This window comes from Lutjanus erythropterus, chromosome 21 (genome assembly GCF_056507025.1).
Source record: "Lutjanus erythropterus isolate fLutEry1 chromosome 21, fLutEry1.hap2, whole genome shotgun sequence".
Lineage (NCBI taxonomy): Eukaryota > Metazoa > Chordata > Actinopteri > Lutjaniformes > Lutjanidae > Lutjanus > Lutjanus erythropterus.
The window spans coordinates 10,466,576-10,487,367 of record NC_139337.1 but is presented as its reverse complement, the minus strand read 5'-3'; the positions used below and the strand labels follow the sequence as shown (position 1 = coordinate 10,487,367).

Here is a 20,792-nt window from a genome sequence, read left to right as displayed (position 1 = left end):
CTGTGTTAAATGCATTTTAATAGTGTGAAAAGTTTGTAGTAAAATGTTTTCTCATTATTTCCCTGGACGTTAGCAGTTGTCAGATGGGGAAAAAAGTTTTGTAAATCAGTATTGATTGCCCCTCCCTACTTTCTAACATGAAATCTGTTGATATTGAATTGGCTCTGCAGTGATCGCAATAAACCACTGTTTATCTTCCTTTATTATCAAGGCTCCAGAGAGAAGTCAAGCTTTCTGAAAGCTTTAAGTTTCTTTTTGACTGATCTGGCAACTCACGAGCTGACAGCAGCAGAGAGCTGTTTCTCTCACGGCGAGAGGACGTCTCACTTCAGTCCAAGAGAGGTGGAACAGTACAACTTCAGCAAGTGCACCATCATCGTCCGCCTGCTGGAGTTTGCCGCCATGATTCTTGTCAAAGGAGACCAGGAGTTTTGGAAGGTATCCTTGAATTTAAGATGCTAAAAAAGTCTTCATTCTTCCCTCGCAGGTGGTTTTTGCTCACTGCATCCTTCATTTATTTACAGCTTCTGGAACAAGATGTTTTCAGTTCGGCCTTTTTTGAGCTGACTGCGCTGGTGGTGTGTGAGCCGTCCACCGTAGGTTTCAACATGGCAGATGTGGAAGTGATGAAGAACCTACCAGAAGTGTGTGTTCCTTTGCTGAAAGCCCTGCTGGCCTCACACTACCGCACTCGCATCGAAAGCAGTTTGCAGACAAAAATTACACGTAAAAGGTATGTTAATCATTTTTGAGCGACATGCAGTAGCTATCATTGAACAAACAACGAGCCAATTGAAAAGCCATCACTATAGTTATAAAATCTTAAAAAAGATAGTATATCAGTAATAACCTGCTGTAACAGAGGCATGACTTCTAACTGCATGTCTCTAACACTATATAGATTGTGATGATAGTACTATCATCAGCATCAGTAATCAGCTATTAATTTCTTTCTTGATGTCTTTTATGATCTCTTCAGTGTAGAGGAGCTGTGTGGTGTCGACCTCTATCATTCCAGCACTCTGAGCCACCACGACCAGATGGAAATGGTTCTGTCTTCCTGCAAGCAGATCCACAAAGCTGGCTTCCTCAGCTCAATTCTGCACAGCCAGGTATTTGGGATACTGGGACATATTTGCAGTTCATTTGTATATTTCACATTTAAATAAGTCGACATTGGAGTCCTGCAGCGCGCAAGCTGGTTTCTCACTTTCAGCTCTGCCCCTGCGATTATGTGACTATTAACCCACAATAAGTTTTACATTTGCAGCACCATTTCTCAGTTGTCCAAATATTCCATGCTATTTAATTTTCATAATCATTAAAACAATCAAAAGTTTAAAATGTTTAAAATGAATATAAGTACTGTAATTTACTGATAAAATACAGTTTGATATGAGTGTGGATTTTTTTTATTTTTCTTTACAGTGCTTATTGCATATGTAAGTACACATTTTTGTGTTTTTGTCTTTCTCGTCATGTTAAAGGATGCTGCCTATGCCAGATCCCTTGGGTCCCGCCTTCTGATGACGGTGTATAAAGGTATAGCACCCGGTGAGGACAGGAAGGCACTCCCATCCTTGGACATAAATACCAAGAGACTAGCAGATGGTCTGCTTCAGCTTTCCTTTTCTCTAAGTCAGCAGGTCAGTGCTACCTCTGTTTGGATTAGATTAAATAAAATCACATGAAATAGAAACTACTTATGGTGGGTTGCAGTCAACTGAGTACAGCAGAAAAACTATTGTGCTGAAATTTTCTGTTGATCTGCAGAGTGAGCAGCTGGTGGACTTGCTGCTGAATACCATCATGCTCTCTGTGCCAGTATCTGGAAGTCACAGCCGTAACTTCTTGAGCTTCTCGCACGGCGAGTACTTCTATACCCTCTTCCAGAAGACCATCAATTCTGAGCTGCTGAGAAGTCTGGACACTACAGTATCACGCCTCATGAAAGCTTCCTCTCAGAACCCCAGCATGGTAGCTCTTTTGCCTGTTTTTTCGCGTTTAAACTTGTTTTGAGAAAGGTTTCATACCAAGATTATTTTTTTTAAAGCATTCTTTTGAAAGAATCGTCAGCACAGATATAATTTCTAGTCTAATCAACAATGCAGTTGTTTTTAATAATAATAGTTTTACTTATATAACATCTTTCAGAATTGCTGTTTCTGTATGTGAGATGTATTTTTCTGTTGTTGAATCTTACATCAGGTGAGCATATTGCTGAACGGCATGCTGGACCACAGCTTCAGAGAGCGCTCTGTGAGGAAGACTCAGGGAAAACAGCTGGTGGAGGAGGTGCTGAGACAATGGAAAAGCCTGCAGTCGTGGTGGGAAGGCGACTCTTCGACTCCAGAGAGCAAAACTGCCACTCTGCTGCTGCTCTCCAAGCTCCTGCAGGTATCATGAATGTATTAACTCCCCTGTGTGGCCTGAAAAATGCAGTACAATACAAGCTTAGCCATTGCTTTTTCAGTTGTTTCTCTCATTGTTAATTTGTTTCATGGACACTTTTCCCTCTCTCATCAGATTGACTCCTCTGTCTCCTCTGATATCAACCATGAAGCGTTCAGACAGGTGTTTTCCACTTTCACTATGCTGCTGGTTGACATGAATCTGCCACTGAATCTCAAGGTAATGGAGAGGTCATATAGCAGACTAGTTAAAAAAAACTGCAGTTTTTCTGTTTTGAGTTGCGTAACAGGGTAAATGAAGCTGAAATGTGAGTTTCTTTTGTTGGTTTCTCTCAACTCTCCAGAGTCAGGCCCTGCTGGTGTTGCCTTTCTTCACCACCCTCCCAGAAGAGCCGCTGGCTGAGTTGCAGAGGGCGCTAGATGCCGTGGTTGCTTCCCACTTCCCCATGCAGTCAGATGAGTTTTCTAAGGGCTCACTTCACCGCAACAACTACATGGACTGTATCCGAAAGGTGAAATCACTGTGTTGGAGATTAAGGCCAAAAACACAGATTAAAAGGGAAAAAGTCACTTGATAGATCTATTTTAAAACAAGCAGACTCCAAAAACTGCCCAACAACTCTTTTGTGTCTTTTGTCTCTTGATTTTACTTGCAGTTGTTGCGTGGGAGATTCTAATGTTGGTCCAACCCTGTGTTTCTTTCTGTCTTATAGTTGCTGGATGCCCTGGAGCTTTCTCAGAGCCCGCTCCTACTCAAACTGATGGCACTGATTCTGGGTCGAGACAGAAAACATATCATGGAGGAGCAATTCCAAACCTGCTTCCAAAGAATCGCTAAACGGTTAGTAAATGTGTGGCAGCTTTTATGTTCACCAGTAGAAACAAACCTCAGTTGGTGAAGTACAGCCTTATGAGAGATTATGCACATCACAGCAGTGACTCAAAGGAGACATATTAAGTTCATTGCCAGGTCATTATATCACTTTGCAGCAGATCATACAGGAGTTGCTCATTTTGTATAAACTCCCCGTGTTTGTTAATGTCTAACTAGGTCCAGTGGCGAGCGGCAGTTACAGCTGCTGTGTACAGTATACGGGGTGATCCAGCAGGGTGATGTGCCAATGAGCTCCATGCTGCAGGCCATGATGGAGAGGGTCCTGCTGCCTCTTGCCTCTCACTGTAGCACCAAGGCCCTGAATGACTTCTTTGTGGCAAATGTCTCTGACATAACTGCTTTGCTGCTCAGCCGCTTCACCAAGGTTTGCTTCTTAACATTGTTACATTTAGAAATTATTTGAAGATACAAAATAAAGACTGTTGTTGCTTTATTTATTTGTGTTTTTATTTTAAACTTTTGGGAGAATCATGGATTTCTCATGTGTTAAGCTTTTTGTCGAACAAAGGGCAGTTACATAGATTTTTGTCCCAGCAGCCCAAAACTGCCACTGTATGTTGTAGATCCTTGGAGCACATTGGAAATTGATTTATTAATAATTTATTTATCAATTTCAGTCAAATGAGACAGAATTTGAGATCCAGTTGCTGAAGAAGAACGGCTGCTACAAGCTGATGGAGCTCCTGTATTCTCGGCTTCCCAAAGAGGAGGTTTACTCCAAGGAATCCTGCATTAATCGAGCCTTCTGTCGCTCAGACAAAACAGAAGGGAACGAGCTGTCCAAGACCTTGATAAAGTAAAACTCCCCAGCACTTTAGACATTCCAGAGATATAAAATGTCCCTATTCTTCCCTGAATAATGGAGGAATATTGTTTTTATTTTTTCCATTAGGTCGTGTTTTGAAGCGTTCACTGAAAACATGGCTGGAGAGACTCAGCTCCTTGAACTCAGGAGACAGTATCACTGTGCTGCGTACAACTGTGCCATCGCCGTCATCAGCTGCAGCTTCAATGAGGTCAAATTCTACCAAGGCTTCCTTTTCAGTGAAAAACCAGAGAAGGTACTGGGTAGCTTTATAATTATAACCAACTCACCTCACTGCAGGCATCTTTCATTTCAGAATGATGCACTAATTCATTAATAACACATCTCCCTTCACATTTATAATGTGTCTGTAATATTTCCATGTCCAGAATCAATTCATTCTGGAAAATATCATCGACGTTGGAAGGACCTATAACTTTCCAATTGAAATTGAGGTATGCTTTTTTTTTTTTTTAAAAAAAACATAGTTTGTTTAGATGTCTTCAGTTGCAGTCATGGTTTATTCATTTATTTTTTCAACAATTTAGGTCCCACTTGAGAGAAAGAAGAAATATGTCATGATTCGAAAAGAAGCAAACGAGGAGAATGGAGGTATTTACTTCTAACAACAGTGTTTTTCAACTTTTGAAATTTGGCCATTATTGTGACAGAGCAGTTAAACACACTCCAAGCTAGTTTCTCCATTCCAAGTGGCTTAATTTCTATATTTGCCATTAGCCCAATGAGAATCTCCTGTTATTGATAATGAAATTAAATGTTATGGGTCTAATATAGGTAAATAGACGGCCATATAGACGTTTGTTTTTTGGAAGTTAATGATGTTTGTTCATGAGTTTTATGTTGTGGTTTCCGTAGAAGCGCCAGTGTATCTGTCGTCCCAGTCTTACATGGCCGACAGCAGCCTGAGTGAGGAGATGAGTCAGTTTGATTTCTCCACCGGAGTCCAAAGCTTTTCCTACAGCTCCCAAAACCCTGAAGGACACAGACGCTCCGTGGGGAAAAGAGTCAGTCAGGTGACTTCCTTTTTTAAACACTGATTCAGGTGCTTTCCACTCTGCCAAAGGTAAAATTGTTTGGTACAATTAAATTTAGTGTATGTTTTGTATCTATATTTGGGACTGTGGCAGCTGATTTGCAGGTTAGAAAGAGATACATTATAATATGGTTTTGATGGTGATAATGAAGTTTTTTGGTATGTTGGTACATCTAGGACACAGAGGAGACAAATTCCTCCCAGGATGCAATGGTGGATCTAGAAATGGACGAGCTAAATCAGCATGAATGCATGGCGGCCATGACTGGCCTCATTGGACACATGCAAAGGAACAACATAACCCCTAAAATTGAACAGGTCAGTGGCACCAAAGAAAAACAATACAGCAGGTGTCACTTCGGATCTTTTAACACAACTGTCATTTCCATGTTTTATCTGAACTGGTTTAAGTGACACTGGAGACATGTAATCATCTCCTTTGTTAATGAAACAGGGAAACGTGCCAACTGATCTTCCTCAATGGATGAAATTTCTACATACAAAACTAGCAAATCCAGCAACACCTCTGAATATCAGACTCTTCATTGCAAAACTGATCATCAACACAGAGGAGGTAAATGCCTTTCAAAGCAACTTTATTCTGTCAATTTCTTTGAAAATAAATGACTATGATTATAATACTCTATATCTACATCTAAATCTATATCTGTATGTGATCCCTGGTACTCTGCTTCTCCTATGATCACTGTTTTTTTTGTTGTTGTTGTTGATTTTGGACATTATTTTCGATCTTTCCAGGTTTTTCGACCGTATGCCAAGCACTGGCTGGGTCCACTCCTGCAGGTTGTCGTCTCTGGAAACAACGGAGGAGAGGGCATCCATTTTATGGTGGTGGATATTGTGGTTACGGTGCTCTCTTGGACAAGTTTGGCCAGCCCCAAGGTTGCTCATACTTACATTTTAAAGACAGCAAATATAAATCGATTTTAATACATTTGTGTCATGATCTGTTCACAAATCAGCAGTTTAATATATTCCAATATATGGTAGATAAATATGCAAGGGAACTGTGGCAAATTTTAGGGTGCAAAAATTGTATGAAGTGCAAAACTTTTCGTAACAGAATTTTTCTTATGTCCCAGGGTAGCCCCAGAGATGAAGTGCTCGCCAACCGGCTGTTAGAGTTCCTGATGAAGCACAGCTTCCACTCCAAGAGGATAGTTTTTCGCCACAACCTGGAGATCATTCGCACTATGGTAGAGTGCTGGAAAGACTGCCTACATGTGCCGTACAGGTAGAACTTGCTCACTATCAGTGATCAACTGACACAGGCCTGTAGCACAGTGGAAATGATCCAGTCAGAATGGGACACAGACAATATATATCTATTTGGCCATTGTTTTTCTTAGTTGGTGTCTTATGATTAAGATTCTCTGGTCTATCCTGTGAGATCCCCCTTTTCATCTGGATCTCACATCTAATAGGTAAAATATAGATGAGCTCAGAAATCTGTTTATTTATATGTATAATCTTTTAATTTGGTAACAATATACCAAATTTATTAAATATATATTTTAAAGCCAGATGGAAAATTGGCATAATTAGAAATCAAATGTTAATTATTCATACTAGCTGTGTATTGCTATTGTGTAAAAATACTGGTGAGGGGAAAACGGACAGTTCCCTGGCTGGTGTTTGCATTTTTATTTTGTGACAAAGATGCCACAAGGAGGCAGGCTATAGTATGCAACTGATTTGCTTCTGTTTTGCGCTCTGATCTAAAAGTGTCTGATCTGGAGTGCTTCTTGAACCTTTGAAATATCAATCTGTCGGTTGTTCTTACCTTTAATTGCATCCTCTCAGTTACAAAAAGCATGAAAAATTCAAAATCAGAACTGCAGTTCTCACCAACAAGAAGCAGGTTAGAAAATCAGGATAGATCTGCTAGTATACCAGCATAAATTCTGTGTGACAAATAAAATGTGAACCTGTTTTTGACTTCATGTCTTTTCTTTGCCTTGTAGTCTCATATACGACCGATTTTGTGGCACTGACCCAAATAGTAAAGACAATTCTGTTGGACTTCAGCTGCTGGGAATCATCCTGGCCAACAACCTCCCTGCTTACGATGCCTCGTGTGGAATCGAATATTCCAGGTAAAATATACAGTCTAGCTACATGCCAACATACTGTACACTGCACCACCTGACAGCTTTACTGTTTAAAACCATAATTTCATTTGCTAATATATGCTAAAGTATGTGCTGTTTTTTGAGTTGCAAGATGTAAGTTAAGAGCAGTGTACTATTCTGCCATTGACATACTGCCATCTTGAAAACTGTCTTTAATCATTTCTGTGTGTTTTTGTATTTTTTCAGGTACATCCAGTCTCTCACCAACAGCTTGTCCTTTGTGAGGTATAGAGACGTCTACGCAGCTGCTGCAGAAATCATCGGCCTCATCTTGAAGAATATGACTGAAATGGACAACGTACGAGACTTTCTCCTGTGTGGTTGAATTACAGTATTACTTAATTTATTTTTATGTTCGATTATATGCAATACTCTTATTCTTTTCTCAGAATCAGGAACTTCTCAGTCTTGCTGCAACTAAGATAACAAATCTGAAGGAAAAAGGCATGGATGACAAGTTCATCATTTGCTTGAGCAAAGTGTCAAAGCACTTTCCTCCATTTGTGGATCGGTGAGTTTGTAGTGCTGCTATATGTTTGATGCTTTTTGCTGTAATATAAATCATTATGTAAAATCAACACATTGAATTTAATTGTCTGTAAATTGCCTTTGACCTGAGCGGCGGCTGACGGCGGTTTTTAATATTTCAGATTTGTCAACCACGTGTTCTTCTTCCTGCCAAAGCTGCATGGCATCCTGAAGACCAATTGTTTGGAGTGTGTGCTGAGTCGAGCTGATGTCATCCCAGACATCTTTCTGCAGCTGAAGCTCTCAGGCTTAATTCAGATGATGGGCCACAGGTAAATCCTCGCCATACTGTTTGTGTGCGTCATTTTTGGTGCATGTAATCAGAAATGTCTGCAAAGATTTTGAGAAACCAGCTCTTACAACCAACTGTCAATCTATGTTTTTTGAATAATCAGTGTCACACCAAAACGAACATCCTTTCATCCTTTACGAACATCAACTACAGAAAATCTGAAGACATTTCACATTCTGGGCAACCTCCATTTATCTTATAAGCTGTTCAATAATAACAGCATCTGAATATTTATTTTTTGCTGCGCCCAGAGATGAAGCGAGGCAGAGAGTCTGTCTGGATATCATCCACAAGATCATTGCCCTGTTGACTCCAGTTCAGCTTCAGGAGCTCCTGGGAGCTGTCACAGATTTTGTCTCCCATCCATCACCAGTGTGCAGAGAGAGGATGTATGACATCCTCATGTGGATTCAGGACAACTACAGGTACTGTGAGCCTTTTTAGCTTCCGTTCTCATGCAGATCAACATTTTACGCTTGAGTGTCTTCTTATTTACATTATTTATGCTGAAACATAGTGGTGTAATCTAGCTACCACATAATATATCAGGGTTTTAAATATTTTTTTTATATGACCCAAGGGGTGACTGTGACAGGTTTACTGTTGCTTGCAGTCCATTGTTACTTCTATGGTACAAACTGTAATGATGCAGTGTTTTTTTTATTCTTGCAGTGACGTAGAGAGCATGGAAGACAACACATCAGTAGAGATTTTGAATGCAGCTAAAGAAACACTACTTCAGGGACTCTCTGAAGAAAACCAAGGTCTTCAGTAAGTACCCACTGCCACTGACTCACATGTGCCTCTATTTTATGTTTTTTATGTCTTTATTTCATATATGTTCAGTGTAAGGCTACAACGAACAATTATTTTCATTATCCGTTAATCTGCTGATTATTTTCACGATTAATTGTTTAGTATAAAATGTCAAACAATTGTGAAAAATGAGATGGAAAATAATTTTTTCACAGCCCAGAATTACATCTTTAAATTGCTTCTTTGTTCAACCAAGAGTCCCAAACCCAAAGACTTTTCATTTACTATCATATATGAAAAGTAGCCAATCCTCACATTTTAAAAGTAGAACCAGCAAATGTTTGATATTTTTGCTTAAAAACCTTACTGAAATGTTTAATTGCTTATCAAAATAGTTGGCCACTAATTTTCTTTCAATCTCCCAATAGATTAATTGACATACAGTATCAATGCAGCTCTAATCCAGTGTTTTATTCGGAAAAAACATCCCTGTTTGTTAAATTTTCAGGCTTTATGTCCGTAACTTCTGGAGTCAGGAGAAGCGCCTCCCCACTGCGACCCTGGAGCGAATGTTGACGGTGCTTCGCTCTCTGTACTCCTGTCAAATAGAAAGGTGTTTCTTAAGCTTGGCAACCAACCTGCTGCTGGAGATGACCAGCCAGAGTCCTGACTTCAAACGAAACATGTTTGAATATCCTCTGTCAGAGTGTACGTTCCAGGTAAGTTGACATGAGAAGTGTTTATTTTCTCTCAGTCAGATAAAAATGAGCCACTTTGAGATTTCTATTTGTATGACACTGATGAACCTGATGTATTAATTAGTTTGTTCCACTCTGTAGGACTATGTGATTGAGTCCAACTGGCGCCTCAGGAGCACAGTGATGACTCCCATGTTTGTTGAAACCCTGAGCTCTCAGAGCCCAGAGAGTGCATCAGCGTCCCAGTCTGTAGCCATGAAGGGGAAACTCCGAGCCACTCAGACTTCATTAGAGTTTTCCCAAACCCAAACACCAGGTACCACTCTCATTCAATACACTGGTATTAAAGTAGTACTAAATGTGCTCTGTCTGCAGCTTAGCGATTATAATTTACAGGTTAATATGGGTATTTTTTCCTTGACCTTTTTCTTTTTTCCCCAGGTCGACGTACAGCCTATGATTGGCTGACAGGAAGCAGCGTGGATACACTGGCAGAGTACACACCTGGCTCTGAGTCACTGTCTTCATTGTTGGTGTTTGAAAAGAAAGCTGAGCGGCGAACTACAGCAAGGAGGCCAGTAGGAGAAGGCTTTGGCCTGAGGCGTCTGACTGCATCAAGCGATGAGGTGGACAGTCGCACCGCAGGTAAGTCTTTGGGACAAAGTACCCTCCTGTTTAAACAGCTAACACTTTCCATCCTTCTCTGCATGTTTTATGACTCTTAGTATGTTACTCAGTTATAGGCTGATTTTACTGCGAAGCAACTGATTGGTACCTTTTTGTGTTCTAATTAGCTCAAAGTAGTTCAGTTTCTAGTCAGAAGATAGTTAGCGACCTAAACATCTGCATAAAAATAGTCAGGCAGAGGACACTTGCTCTTGCTTGAGGGTGAAAGCTGTTTTCAAATACCACACTGGACACATGGAAACAGATCCATATGGGTACATGAGACTCTCAGAAAGAAAAGAAAGGAAGTAAGGTATCATTAGCTTAACAGCTTAAATGGCTTAAATAAATGAAAACAACTTACCTCAAAATGTCAATTATTGCACAAATTTGCGTCACAGCAGCTATTTTCTGTTCAAATCATGGCCATTACAGTTGGTAAAATCATATATCTTTGGGTATCCAGCAACAGCCAGCAGAAATTTTTTGTTTTATTATTCTTATTTCCAAGCATCTGTTAACTTTGTTGTGACCACCACAGGAAACTTGTCTCTGAATTAATGCGATTGGACAGTGGAGAAAAAAACGGAAATTATGTCCTCTGGTCTGAGTTGCAGATCTTTTTAAGTTGAGGCATTCAGAGTGCTCCTTTTAAAAATGATTTATTGGCTGCTGTCAGCTGGGTTCAAAACAAAGTGGATCTGTGGAGTGGATTGTGAGGAAAGACTGGACTTCCTGGGACATGAATAGCCTTAGTGTTTGTTGATTCACAAAATGAAGGGAAATGATTTGATTTGTGGATTTCCACTTTTTAAATAATATTCTTTTTAATCTTTGGGCTTGTCAAGTATTTTCAATTAAGAAAGTACAAGTGAGGTCATGAGTCACTGATGTTAAAATCCAACTGGAGTTGCAAGTCTTGTCAAGTCTGTTAAGTCCAAAGTGACTCGTCCACACCTCTGCCGGATAGTCAATGGGATTAACATTTAAAAACTGTTGAATCTGAATCGGTCATGTGTCCAGTTTTAACTGTAAAATGATTAACTCAAGAACTGAAACTGAAAACATGGTAAGCAACAGCTCCATGAAGCTAGAACCCATGTTTTAATGTTGTTGTAGTTGTTATAGAAATGATTTAAATAACTCATTTGTTGAAGACTTGATACGCAGGATGATTATTTGCTTCAGAACTTTGTCCTACGATTTATCTGTTAACTACCACAGCAGTGGTACCAATTTTGTTCAAATGAATATAAAGTCTGTTAATGTGAATATCTTTTGTGTGTATATGTCAACAGCACAAAACGAGCAAAGGAATAACATCCTGAGACTGAGACGCAGATTTCTCAAGGATCAGGAGAAAGTCAGCTTAAATTATGCACAGAAAGAGATCCGACTACAGAAGCAGAAACGGGTATGGAACATGCAAGGACCACTAGGCTGATCTGTAATTTTCCACAGTGCAATTCATTTTTTAAATTCTGGATGGCAGAACATAAAAGTTTGACTGATTTTTGTGTAGTCTCGTGCTTAATGCCAGTAACATGTCTAAACTTGCATTGTTTTTAACCATCATTCTGTTGGGGGTCCCACAGGAAGACAAAGCCGATCAAAGGCTGCGAAAAGAGGCTCAGGTGACGCTCTATCGTAACTACAGAGTGGGAGACTTTCCAGACATCCAGATCTCGTACAGCAGTCTCATCGCCCCCCTTCAAGTACTAGCCCAGGTAGGACTGCCACTGCTCTCCGTGTCCTTCCTATAAATTAGACACTGTAAATTTACTAACATAAATGAATACAAAGAAAAGACATACCTTAAAAAAATAATTACGTTTTTTTTTTGCCTAAATTCCTTCAGAGAGATCCAATTTTAGCCAAACAGCTGTTCAGCTCCCTGTTTGCTGGTATCCTCCAAGAAATGGAAAAACACAAACCAAAAGGAGAGAGCGTCAAGATTAAAGAGGAGCTGCGGTGCAACCTGAATTCATTCCTGAAGAAGAGTACCCTCTGCTTCCCGCCCTTTATATCATGTGTACAGGTACAACCTTCAGAGACTATCTAATATTTTCACTCTGTTTTGAGTCTAAAATTACAGTGGCGTCCACTGAGAGTGTCATGAAATAAGTGTCTGTATTAATTACTAACTAGAATTACATCCAGTGACATTTTATTTACTGTCAGTAAGAAAAATTGAGACTATGCTGGTTGTTCTGTCAGGACATGTGCTACCAGCATCAGGAGCTGCAGCAGCTCGAGCCAACAGCCATCTGTTCCACCTGCCTGATGAGTCTCCAGCAGCCATCGGGCATCCTGCTGCTGGAGGAGGGCTTGTTGCACGCTGGTGGCCAGAATGAACCTCCTGCCAAACGGCCACGAGGGCGCAAAGAAATCCCCCCAGACACCAATAAATGGATTCATCTTGCAAAGTATTACAAAGTTCACCACACTTGGACTGAAGATCCTATATATAGCTGATAAGAGACAGAACATAAATTCTATAATTTGTTCTATGCAATGATGCTTTCATGTCTGTTTTAATGCCAATTCAGTTCCTTTTTCCAACAGAGACAGTTAGATTAACACATTCGTGTCACATTTTGTCAGATCGTAACTGTCAGGAGCCACATTACATGTACAGATCATCCACTTAAAATTATTTTTACAGCTTTTTTTAATTATAGTACATAAAGTGTTATTTCCTTCTGTTCGCCAGGCTTTACAGATCTCTGGAGGATTATGATGTTGTGCGCGGCATCTTCGGTGGTAAAGTTGGGACCAAGTCGATCACCTGTTTTGCGCTTCAAGCTGAGGCCAACAATGACTTTGCAGAAGCTGTGAAGCTTTATAATGAGGTATTGATTTATTTTCCAGGTACAGTAAGGTGGCATCTCAGTACATTGGTGCAGGTTTAACCAGATGGCTAGCTGTATGTGTGTCTCACTGTAGTGTGGATGTTCACACTCTCCTCCATACCGGCAGGCCCTGAACACTGACCACTGGACTGATGGCGAGCCAACTGACTCTGAGAAAGACTTCTGGGAAACAGCCGCTTTGGACGCCTACAGTCATCTGACTAACTGGAAGTCACTTCAGTACTGCTCCACTTTGAACATAGACGAGGCCTCCCCACCCAACCTTGATATGATGTGGTCAGAGCCAGTCTACCAGGTAATAGATCTGATCTTTCACAGTCCAGGACTTCTCAGTCATGCACAAGGCAGAACTGACATCTTGCAGATTTTATTCCAACCAGTAACTTTGAATTGTGGCGTGGCAGGTTAAATCACCCCCCAGTATTTTTTCTGGTTTCTCTGACTCCTCACCTCCTTTTAACCAGCTTGTAGGGGCTGTGAGTCATCAACAACTGCTAGGCTAAAAACAAGGCTTATGTAGTTGCCATGGCTCCAAAAAAAACTGACATTCATAGAAAAGCTGGGTTAAATCTTTAAACGTACAGTAATATCTGCAGATTAATTCCATACCTGATATGTTACAATCCACAATATTTAGGCACAATACCAGATGAAGTCCCTGTTTTGTTTGCTTTCCCATCATCTTGACTGTGCGCCTCCGTGGTCACCATATTGGAGCGTTAAATGTCAGCTTGAAAACAACTGAGAGATGCAGACTACACAAAATCGACTATAACTTGCTTAATCTAAACTGATTTTCATGAAAATCTGTTTGTTATGCACCTGAAAAATTAACATGATAGTTGGTCCTTATTGGAATTAATTTAGTTACTGGGGGTGATATAATCAGCTCTGTGCCAAAACGTTAACCTTATGAATAGCCACACTGGGACATGCAGGCTCTGACCTCAGAACAGGCAAGATCAAGAAAAATGATGTTGGTTTCTAAGTATGAGGTCTACGCACCAGAGTTGTAATTGTTTTCTATTGTAAATCTTTTGCGTTCGTTCCAGGAAATGTACCTGCAGCACATGATTCGCAGCATGTTGAAGCAGCTGCAGCTCGGTGAGACGGACCAAAGTCTTCTTACCTTCATCGACAAAGCCATGAGGGTGGAGAAGCGTAAAAAGTTGCTGGAAAGTCAGTACAGCCAAGAACTCAGCCTGCTCTACATCCTGCAGGAGGACTATGACCGCGCCAAATACTACAGCAACAACGCCATGCAGCTCTTCATGGAGGTCTGCTATTACACACCTTTTCTATTTCTGTCACCTTTTTAGAACAGTGAAGATCATTCATTCATTGTGCATCTTTGCCTCTTGTAGAATTACTCCAGTGTGGATACGCTGTTGACTCAGAGTCGACTGACCACCCTGCAGTCGGTGCAGGCCTTGACTGAAATCCAGGACTTCCTGCTGTTCATAAAAGGAGAGGGTGAGTGGAGATACTGTCTCTACAAAATATCCAAATAACAGTTAAAAGGAGTCATTTCCTCCCCTTCTGAAGGGCTATTCTGTTTGTTGTATGAACTGTGGAATAATATCCCTGAATTCTCTCAACAACACTCTAAAAATTTGCTGTCTTTGTATTTCATTCATTAGTGTCTGTGAACTCCCTCAAGCGGCTCATCAGACTGTGGACTGAGCGATATCCTGATGCTAAAGTGGATCCAGTGAACTTATGGGATGATATCATCACATCTCGGTGAGAAAAAAATCAGATTTCTAATAGTTTGTGTACACATCTTTTAAATGATCAGTTTTGACGCTGTCAAATTTGATCTCTCTATTTCAGATGTTTCTTCTTGGACAAGATCAGGGAAAAACTGAGAGGTCACACTCCCAGTGACAGTATGGAGGTGGACGGTTCAGAGGACCCAGCAGCTGACATTGACAGATTAGTAAACGACTGCAAGTTCAGCATGAAGCTACAGATGGCTGACAGCTCATGGAAGCAGGTGAGGAAAAAAGACGTGGAAGTAATTTTTTTTGTGCTGCCCCTTCATTACCACAAACTCAGTCTGGAACATGAATGTTGTTTTCAGAATAATTTCGCTGTGGCCAACAAGCTGCTGAAGGAGCTTCACAGAGAAGCCAAAACAAACAGAGGCTGGTTCCAGCGGTGGGTCCACAGTTTTAGCCGCTACAACCATAAACGCAGCCAGGCCCTGGGTCCTGTGGATCAAACCAGTGCCATGCTGAAGATTATCCCACTCCTGGGTAAGCAGGAAAAATGACAGCTTTAAAGTGATGACTGTGTGGGCTAGGATGGAACGGGGAGAAAGTCAGTGGCAGTGGGTGGTGACAGGAATCATAATAACAATAGTTCATTATTCTAATATGAATAAATAATATTTTTATTTACATTTTGAACATAATGCTAGTCTTTCTGTGTTCTTTTTTATTCTTTTTTATTATCTGCTGTCTGCATGATGTGTACAGACTGTGGATTGCGAGGAACAGGATGGGACAGTATTTTTGTGAGGGTGGGATGAGACAGGAGTGAAAACGCACTCCTGGGTCACCCTCTACTGTTGAGACATTCGATGTCAGCTCTTTTCTCTCTGCAGAGAACCTTCAAGCTGACTGTCAGAGTGCCTCACCTAAAGTATTCAGATACCAAAAGATCCTCCAGGGGACGTCTTTCAACATCCTGGCCACAGCTGTGAGCAGAAGCCCCTCGGTCCTGGGAACTATTGAAGCTGAGAAAGCAGAGATGGTTGCAAAGCTTTCTGGAGTTGCTAGACCCCATGACAATCCAAAGGTACTTTTACTCATACTTATACTTCTGTAAATATTATTTTCAAGCTTATTTAGAACATATAGTGTGTGGTCTGACTAGAGCAGATGGTATTTTTGCCTTCTTTTTATGCTGATTTACTTATGGGCTATGCAAATGACAAAATGTAGCAGGTTATGGCCTGCTTTGTAGTTTTAAATAAATAAGAACAAGTGCAAGACATTCATTCACTGTTATCTGTTTACCCTGCAGAAAGTGGAGGTGGGGCTGCAGTTACAAGCGTTGAAGTTGCTCTGTGATGCTACAAGAAAAGCTGATGAGGAGCTTCAGTCTTACACTCAGGACTGTGTGGAAAGCAGCAGCATCACTGAAACATACATGGCTTTGGCTAACTTCTGTGACAAACGACTGCGAGAGGAGGAGCAGAGCGACACTGGTGAGTAATAATACAAACTAATTGTGAACCTTTGTTGATTTATCAGTGAATGCGCTGCTTGTAGAGGATATTCAGTCTGGTTTTAGATGTAGGTATACCTGACAAATCGATTTAATTTATCACATTGATAGAAAAAATATTTAAGTCCAGTTTTCCCATAAACCCAGCCACTAACACTGATAATAATGGCATTATGCACCCAGAATTATTAAAGGAATACAGTAGCTAACTTGTTATGTAAAGCTGTTTTATCTAAATAGTTCTTCTTGTGTGGTCATCTTGAAGACTTTAAGAATGGTACTTCTCCCATCAACCATTCATTTGGTTTGTCTGTTTTGTTACAGAGAGCCAGTTTCCAGACCTGATGGCTCTGCCTGTTCATGTAGTGGAGAGCATGTTAAAAGCCCTGAAGATGAACTCAGAAGAAGCTCGCCTCAAGTTCCCACGTCTGCTGCAGGTCATTGAGTCGTATCCCGCTGAGACACTGGACCTCATGACCAAAGAGGTTAGTGCCTCAAAACCAGTGATGTAGAGGAGGGTAAACATACAGTTTGTCCCACTTAGCATTTGCAAAAAAAATATTTAACTGGCAGGTTTGAGAGTGGTATCAGTCTTCTTCGCTAACCCTCCACCAGAAAATAAATAAGAATATTTCCCAAAGTTTAGAGTTTCTGCTACAAGTTATTTTTTGTTCTAGTAAATTTTGCCAGCTGATTTCCCTTGTTCAAGAAATTTATTAAATATTATGGATTTAGAAAGCTCATTCTAGAGAGGAAATCTGATAAAACATTGTTACCGTTACTTGGTTTGCAGTTGTTGCAAATGGGGCTTCTCTGGTGAACAACTACAAATTACACCTGCAGCTCAAACCAGACTATTATATTCATTAGACAACAATGTGAAATTATGAAAAAACACTTTGGAAGTGAAACAGTCGCTGTAGTGAGGAACCTGCATTTCAGCTGTGATCTCTGACAGTAATATCTTTCCATGTGTAGATGATGTCAGTTCCCTGCTGGATGTTGATTGGCTGGATCAGTCAAATGGTCGCCCTGTTGGACAAGTCTGAAGCTGTGGCAGTGCAGCACTGTATTGGGCAGATAGCGGAGTGCTACCCTCAAGCGCTGGTTTACGCTCTGATGATCAGCAGCGAGAGCTACCAGTTTGAGGACTCTGCTACAGGACACCAGCAGCAGGAGTTTGTCAACAGGTAAACTGCCTCATGTGGTGTCTGTTTGGGGAAAAGAGAAAAAACACAGATGCACTCCCTTTGCTTTTCTGAGATCTTGTGTGTGTGTGTGTGTGTGTGTGTGTGTGTGTGTGTGTGTGTGTGTGTGTGTGTGTGTGTGTGTATGTGTGTGTGTGTGTGTGTGTGTGTGTGTGTGTGTGAGAATAGGCTCAGGATCGCGCTGGACAAGGGAGGAGCTGTGAAGAACTTTGTGGACGCCCTACAGCAGCTTACAAACCCCGACATGATTTTTAAGGTAAGTGAAACTTCACGCATTTATCAATGAAGCTGACGCCTATTAGTTTTTTTGCCTGTCATCGATTATTGTCATTTGATCCACTCAGGATTGGTGGGATGGTGTGAAAAATGAACTGGAAAAACCGAGCTTCGACAAGAAGCAGATGGGCAACATGTATGACGAGATGCACGCTTCACTCGTGGATCGTAACACGGACGGCCATGGAATGTTTCGCAAGAAATTCATCCAAGTTTGTAGTTTACTTTGATGTTTTTCAATTTTATGTAGCAAAATTATGTATATTCTGTGCTTTTCATTTGTTTTGTAAAATTACAAATGGTAAATTTGCAGTTTAACAGTTTCCTTTTTTTTTTATAAGTTTTTGATGCTGTACGTTTGTATCTATTTTTTTCTCTTCTTTTCAGTTGCAGTTATTATTGATGATTATGCTAACTACGCTGTTCTTCATTCCAACCTTAAAATGTGTCACTTAAATGCCAAAGGATTTTTCCTATGAAAGACTGACCACAGTATGGATCCCTGAAATTGATCCAAGTCGAGACAAAAAACTAACTGAATACAAAATGTTGCTGGTGAAAATGTTTTGACTACAGTTAGAAGATTTTATACAGTGATGCATTCACTGGTTAGTGTAGTTTTATGATGAAAAGTCACTGCTCTAGACATGCATTGAAAAAGCCATCTCATAATCAAATATGCATAAGGAAAATTTAAAAAGAAGAAAGAAAAGGGAGTGTTGTTTGAGGACAAAATGTAGGAGTAGCTTAAGAATAGGAATAAATTAAGCATTTGGAAAATTAAATGATCTAATGAAAGATGAGTAGAAGGCTAAAATTAATTTAGTTTTAATGGGAAAGAAAAAAAGATTTTACACTTCATTTTGATTAATTATCTAACAGTACTATATGATGCATGCAGTGATACTTCTGACTTGTCTGATAACCTTTTACTACATTTTGTCAGTTTGGGGATCCATACCAGAGACCAGATATATGATAGAAACTGAAAAATGTAGCTATCATATGTCTGGTAGTAGTAATAAAAACAGTAGTAGTGGTTTTGCTGTTGTAGTGGTTGTAGACTGAAACACAAACACACAGGACTTTAGACAGTATAGATGTAACTCCTAAGCAACAAAATCCTGTTATACTATATTATTATGTTGTTAATTCCAGCTTTTTTTTTTATTTATTTAACAGAAATTTGCTAAAGATGTGGAGAAACTGCTGGGACCAAAAGGCAGCAAGCTGTTTGAGAAGAAAAAAGACAAGAGCTTTTTGCGGCAGGTGGAGGAGCTTGCAGGATCGATGCGAGGATTTCAGAAGGAACCGGGGAACCTGAAGGAATACTCGCCCTGGCTGAGTGGATTTAAAGCGGACGCTTTCAGCAATGAGCTGGAGATCCCAGGTCAGTATGCTGAAAAATAGTGGTTCGACATTTCATATAAGCCATGTTTTGTCAGAGTTTGTACAAAGTCTAAATTTGCTATTTTTTAATGTAAACATAAAATATGTATTATTAATTTTTAAAAAGTAATCTGAACTAATAAAAGAAAGCCATGGACTTAAATTATGTTACTGTTTAAATCGCTAAATTTAATATATAAGTGGTTAAAATAAATGATGATTTTAATGAAGGGTTGCTTGAGGACATCTGACAATAAAGGTTGGGAACCATTTAGTTAGGGGTCGTACATTTTATAAACGTGGAAAGAAAATTTCGTATTCAGTTCTGTTCAATATTAACTGATGAAGATGTTTTCCTTCCTCTCTTTGCAGGACAGTATGATGGCAGATCTAAGCCTTTGCCTGAGTACCATGCAAAAATAACAGGCTTTGATGAAAGGGTGTGGTCTTATTACCATTTACCATAAAAAACACAATTTAAATATTCTAATAGCACACTGGGTAAGTTTGAAATCCCAGTGATCAGTGTATAAATGTACATTTCTGCCTTTCAGGTAAAGGTGATGTCCTCTATTCGCCGGCCCAAACGTCTGATCATTCGTGGGGATGACGAACGTGACCACCCCTTCCTGGTGAAAGGTGGAGAGGACCTCCGCCAGGACCAACGCATCGAGCAGCTTTTTACTGTCATGAACATTTTGCTGAGTCATGACGCCACCTGCACACACAGAGGCCTGCAGCTGCGCACCTATCAAGTCATTCCCATAAACACAAGGTACTGGGATTGTTTGTCCATCCATCATTCCGCCCAGTTAAACTTAAACTGGTTACACTGATTGAGGGTTGAAGTAAAACTACATCAGTTTTGTTTCCGTTTTCTGTAATAGCATCATTTAGCAAGTAAGAAACAAAACACAACATGGTTTCCTGATATACTAGAATTATTTCATAATAACAATTTTGGCACCATGTCCTGACACTAACTGTAACACTGCACTTTTTATACAAAACTCTATACAAATGGATTTTATGCAGATTAAGTGTGTTGATCTACAACGTTCACTGTTTTACAGAATTGGTCTTATCGAATGGATGGAGAATACCTGCACTCTGAAAGAGTTCGTGCACAGTACAATGACGAAGGCAGAAGAGCAAAGAGCAGCCAAGTACAGTATCTTCATTTCACTTAAACTACTTGTCAGCCCAGTTACGGAGCTCAGCTTCAGAGCTGTTAAAAAACTTTGTACACCGCTTGAGTGTTTGCAGAATTTTCTTCACTACAAAGGGAAATAATTTTTTTTAATTATGGGTTTCAAATAAAAAAAAATACTGTACTGATTTGATCTTTTCTTGAATTTAATTAAACAATTAAACTCATTTACTTAACCTTCCTGGTGGTATAATATTATAATAGAACATACTGAATATACTTCCACAGAAACTTATTTCACTTTAAAGTCCTTTGTTTAAAAAGATATTTTTTATCACACTGTAAATGTGTTCAACAATGATTAGCTCTCAGTCAGTATGCTCTCCATAGTTCACTATAAAGTA

General features: G+C 40.0%; 1 protein-coding gene across 1 annotated transcript in view; it reads left to right on the top strand.

Annotated features, from left to right (window-relative positions):
* prkdc (protein kinase, DNA-activated, catalytic subunit) overlaps positions 1-20,792 on the top strand; it is a 35,705-nt gene that overhangs the window by 12,327 nt on the left and 2,586 nt on the right. The window contains exons 32-80 of the mRNA XM_084746969.1: positions 212-438; positions 525-733; positions 980-1,112; positions 1,488-1,646; positions 1,774-1,977; positions 2,209-2,397; positions 2,527-2,631; positions 2,756-2,923; positions 3,125-3,252; positions 3,463-3,670; positions 3,924-4,102; positions 4,199-4,367; positions 4,501-4,566; positions 4,660-4,723; positions 4,988-5,145; positions 5,343-5,483; positions 5,620-5,739; positions 5,925-6,068; positions 6,269-6,420; positions 7,151-7,282; positions 7,505-7,616; positions 7,708-7,829; positions 7,969-8,118; positions 8,390-8,563; positions 8,811-8,909; positions 9,403-9,613; positions 9,734-9,908; positions 10,034-10,237; positions 11,557-11,672; positions 11,854-11,985; positions 12,117-12,296; positions 12,476-12,684; positions 12,972-13,110; positions 13,238-13,426; positions 14,184-14,408; positions 14,496-14,604; positions 14,772-14,874; positions 14,965-15,127; positions 15,215-15,389; positions 15,740-15,933; positions 16,162-16,345; positions 16,690-16,850; positions 17,344-17,555; positions 17,742-17,829; positions 17,918-18,061; positions 19,032-19,239; positions 19,611-19,678; positions 19,793-20,013; positions 20,312-20,404. Coding sequence (XP_084603095.1) covers positions 212-438; positions 525-733; positions 980-1,112; positions 1,488-1,646; positions 1,774-1,977; positions 2,209-2,397; positions 2,527-2,631; positions 2,756-2,923; positions 3,125-3,252; positions 3,463-3,670; positions 3,924-4,102; positions 4,199-4,367; positions 4,501-4,566; positions 4,660-4,723; positions 4,988-5,145; positions 5,343-5,483; positions 5,620-5,739; positions 5,925-6,068; positions 6,269-6,420; positions 7,151-7,282; positions 7,505-7,616; positions 7,708-7,829; positions 7,969-8,118; positions 8,390-8,563; positions 8,811-8,909; positions 9,403-9,613; positions 9,734-9,908; positions 10,034-10,237; positions 11,557-11,672; positions 11,854-11,985; positions 12,117-12,296; positions 12,476-12,684; positions 12,972-13,110; positions 13,238-13,426; positions 14,184-14,408; positions 14,496-14,604; positions 14,772-14,874; positions 14,965-15,127; positions 15,215-15,389; positions 15,740-15,933; positions 16,162-16,345; positions 16,690-16,850; positions 17,344-17,555; positions 17,742-17,829; positions 17,918-18,061; positions 19,032-19,239; positions 19,611-19,678; positions 19,793-20,013; positions 20,312-20,404 — 7,615 coding nt within the window. The remainder of the gene's footprint in view (positions 1-211; positions 439-524; positions 734-979; positions 1,113-1,487; positions 1,647-1,773; positions 1,978-2,208; positions 2,398-2,526; positions 2,632-2,755; positions 2,924-3,124; positions 3,253-3,462; positions 3,671-3,923; positions 4,103-4,198; positions 4,368-4,500; positions 4,567-4,659; positions 4,724-4,987; positions 5,146-5,342; positions 5,484-5,619; positions 5,740-5,924; positions 6,069-6,268; positions 6,421-7,150; positions 7,283-7,504; positions 7,617-7,707; positions 7,830-7,968; positions 8,119-8,389; positions 8,564-8,810; positions 8,910-9,402; positions 9,614-9,733; positions 9,909-10,033; positions 10,238-11,556; positions 11,673-11,853; positions 11,986-12,116; positions 12,297-12,475; positions 12,685-12,971; positions 13,111-13,237; positions 13,427-14,183; positions 14,409-14,495; positions 14,605-14,771; positions 14,875-14,964; positions 15,128-15,214; positions 15,390-15,739; positions 15,934-16,161; positions 16,346-16,689; positions 16,851-17,343; positions 17,556-17,741; positions 17,830-17,917; positions 18,062-19,031; positions 19,240-19,610; positions 19,679-19,792; positions 20,014-20,311; positions 20,405-20,792) is intronic.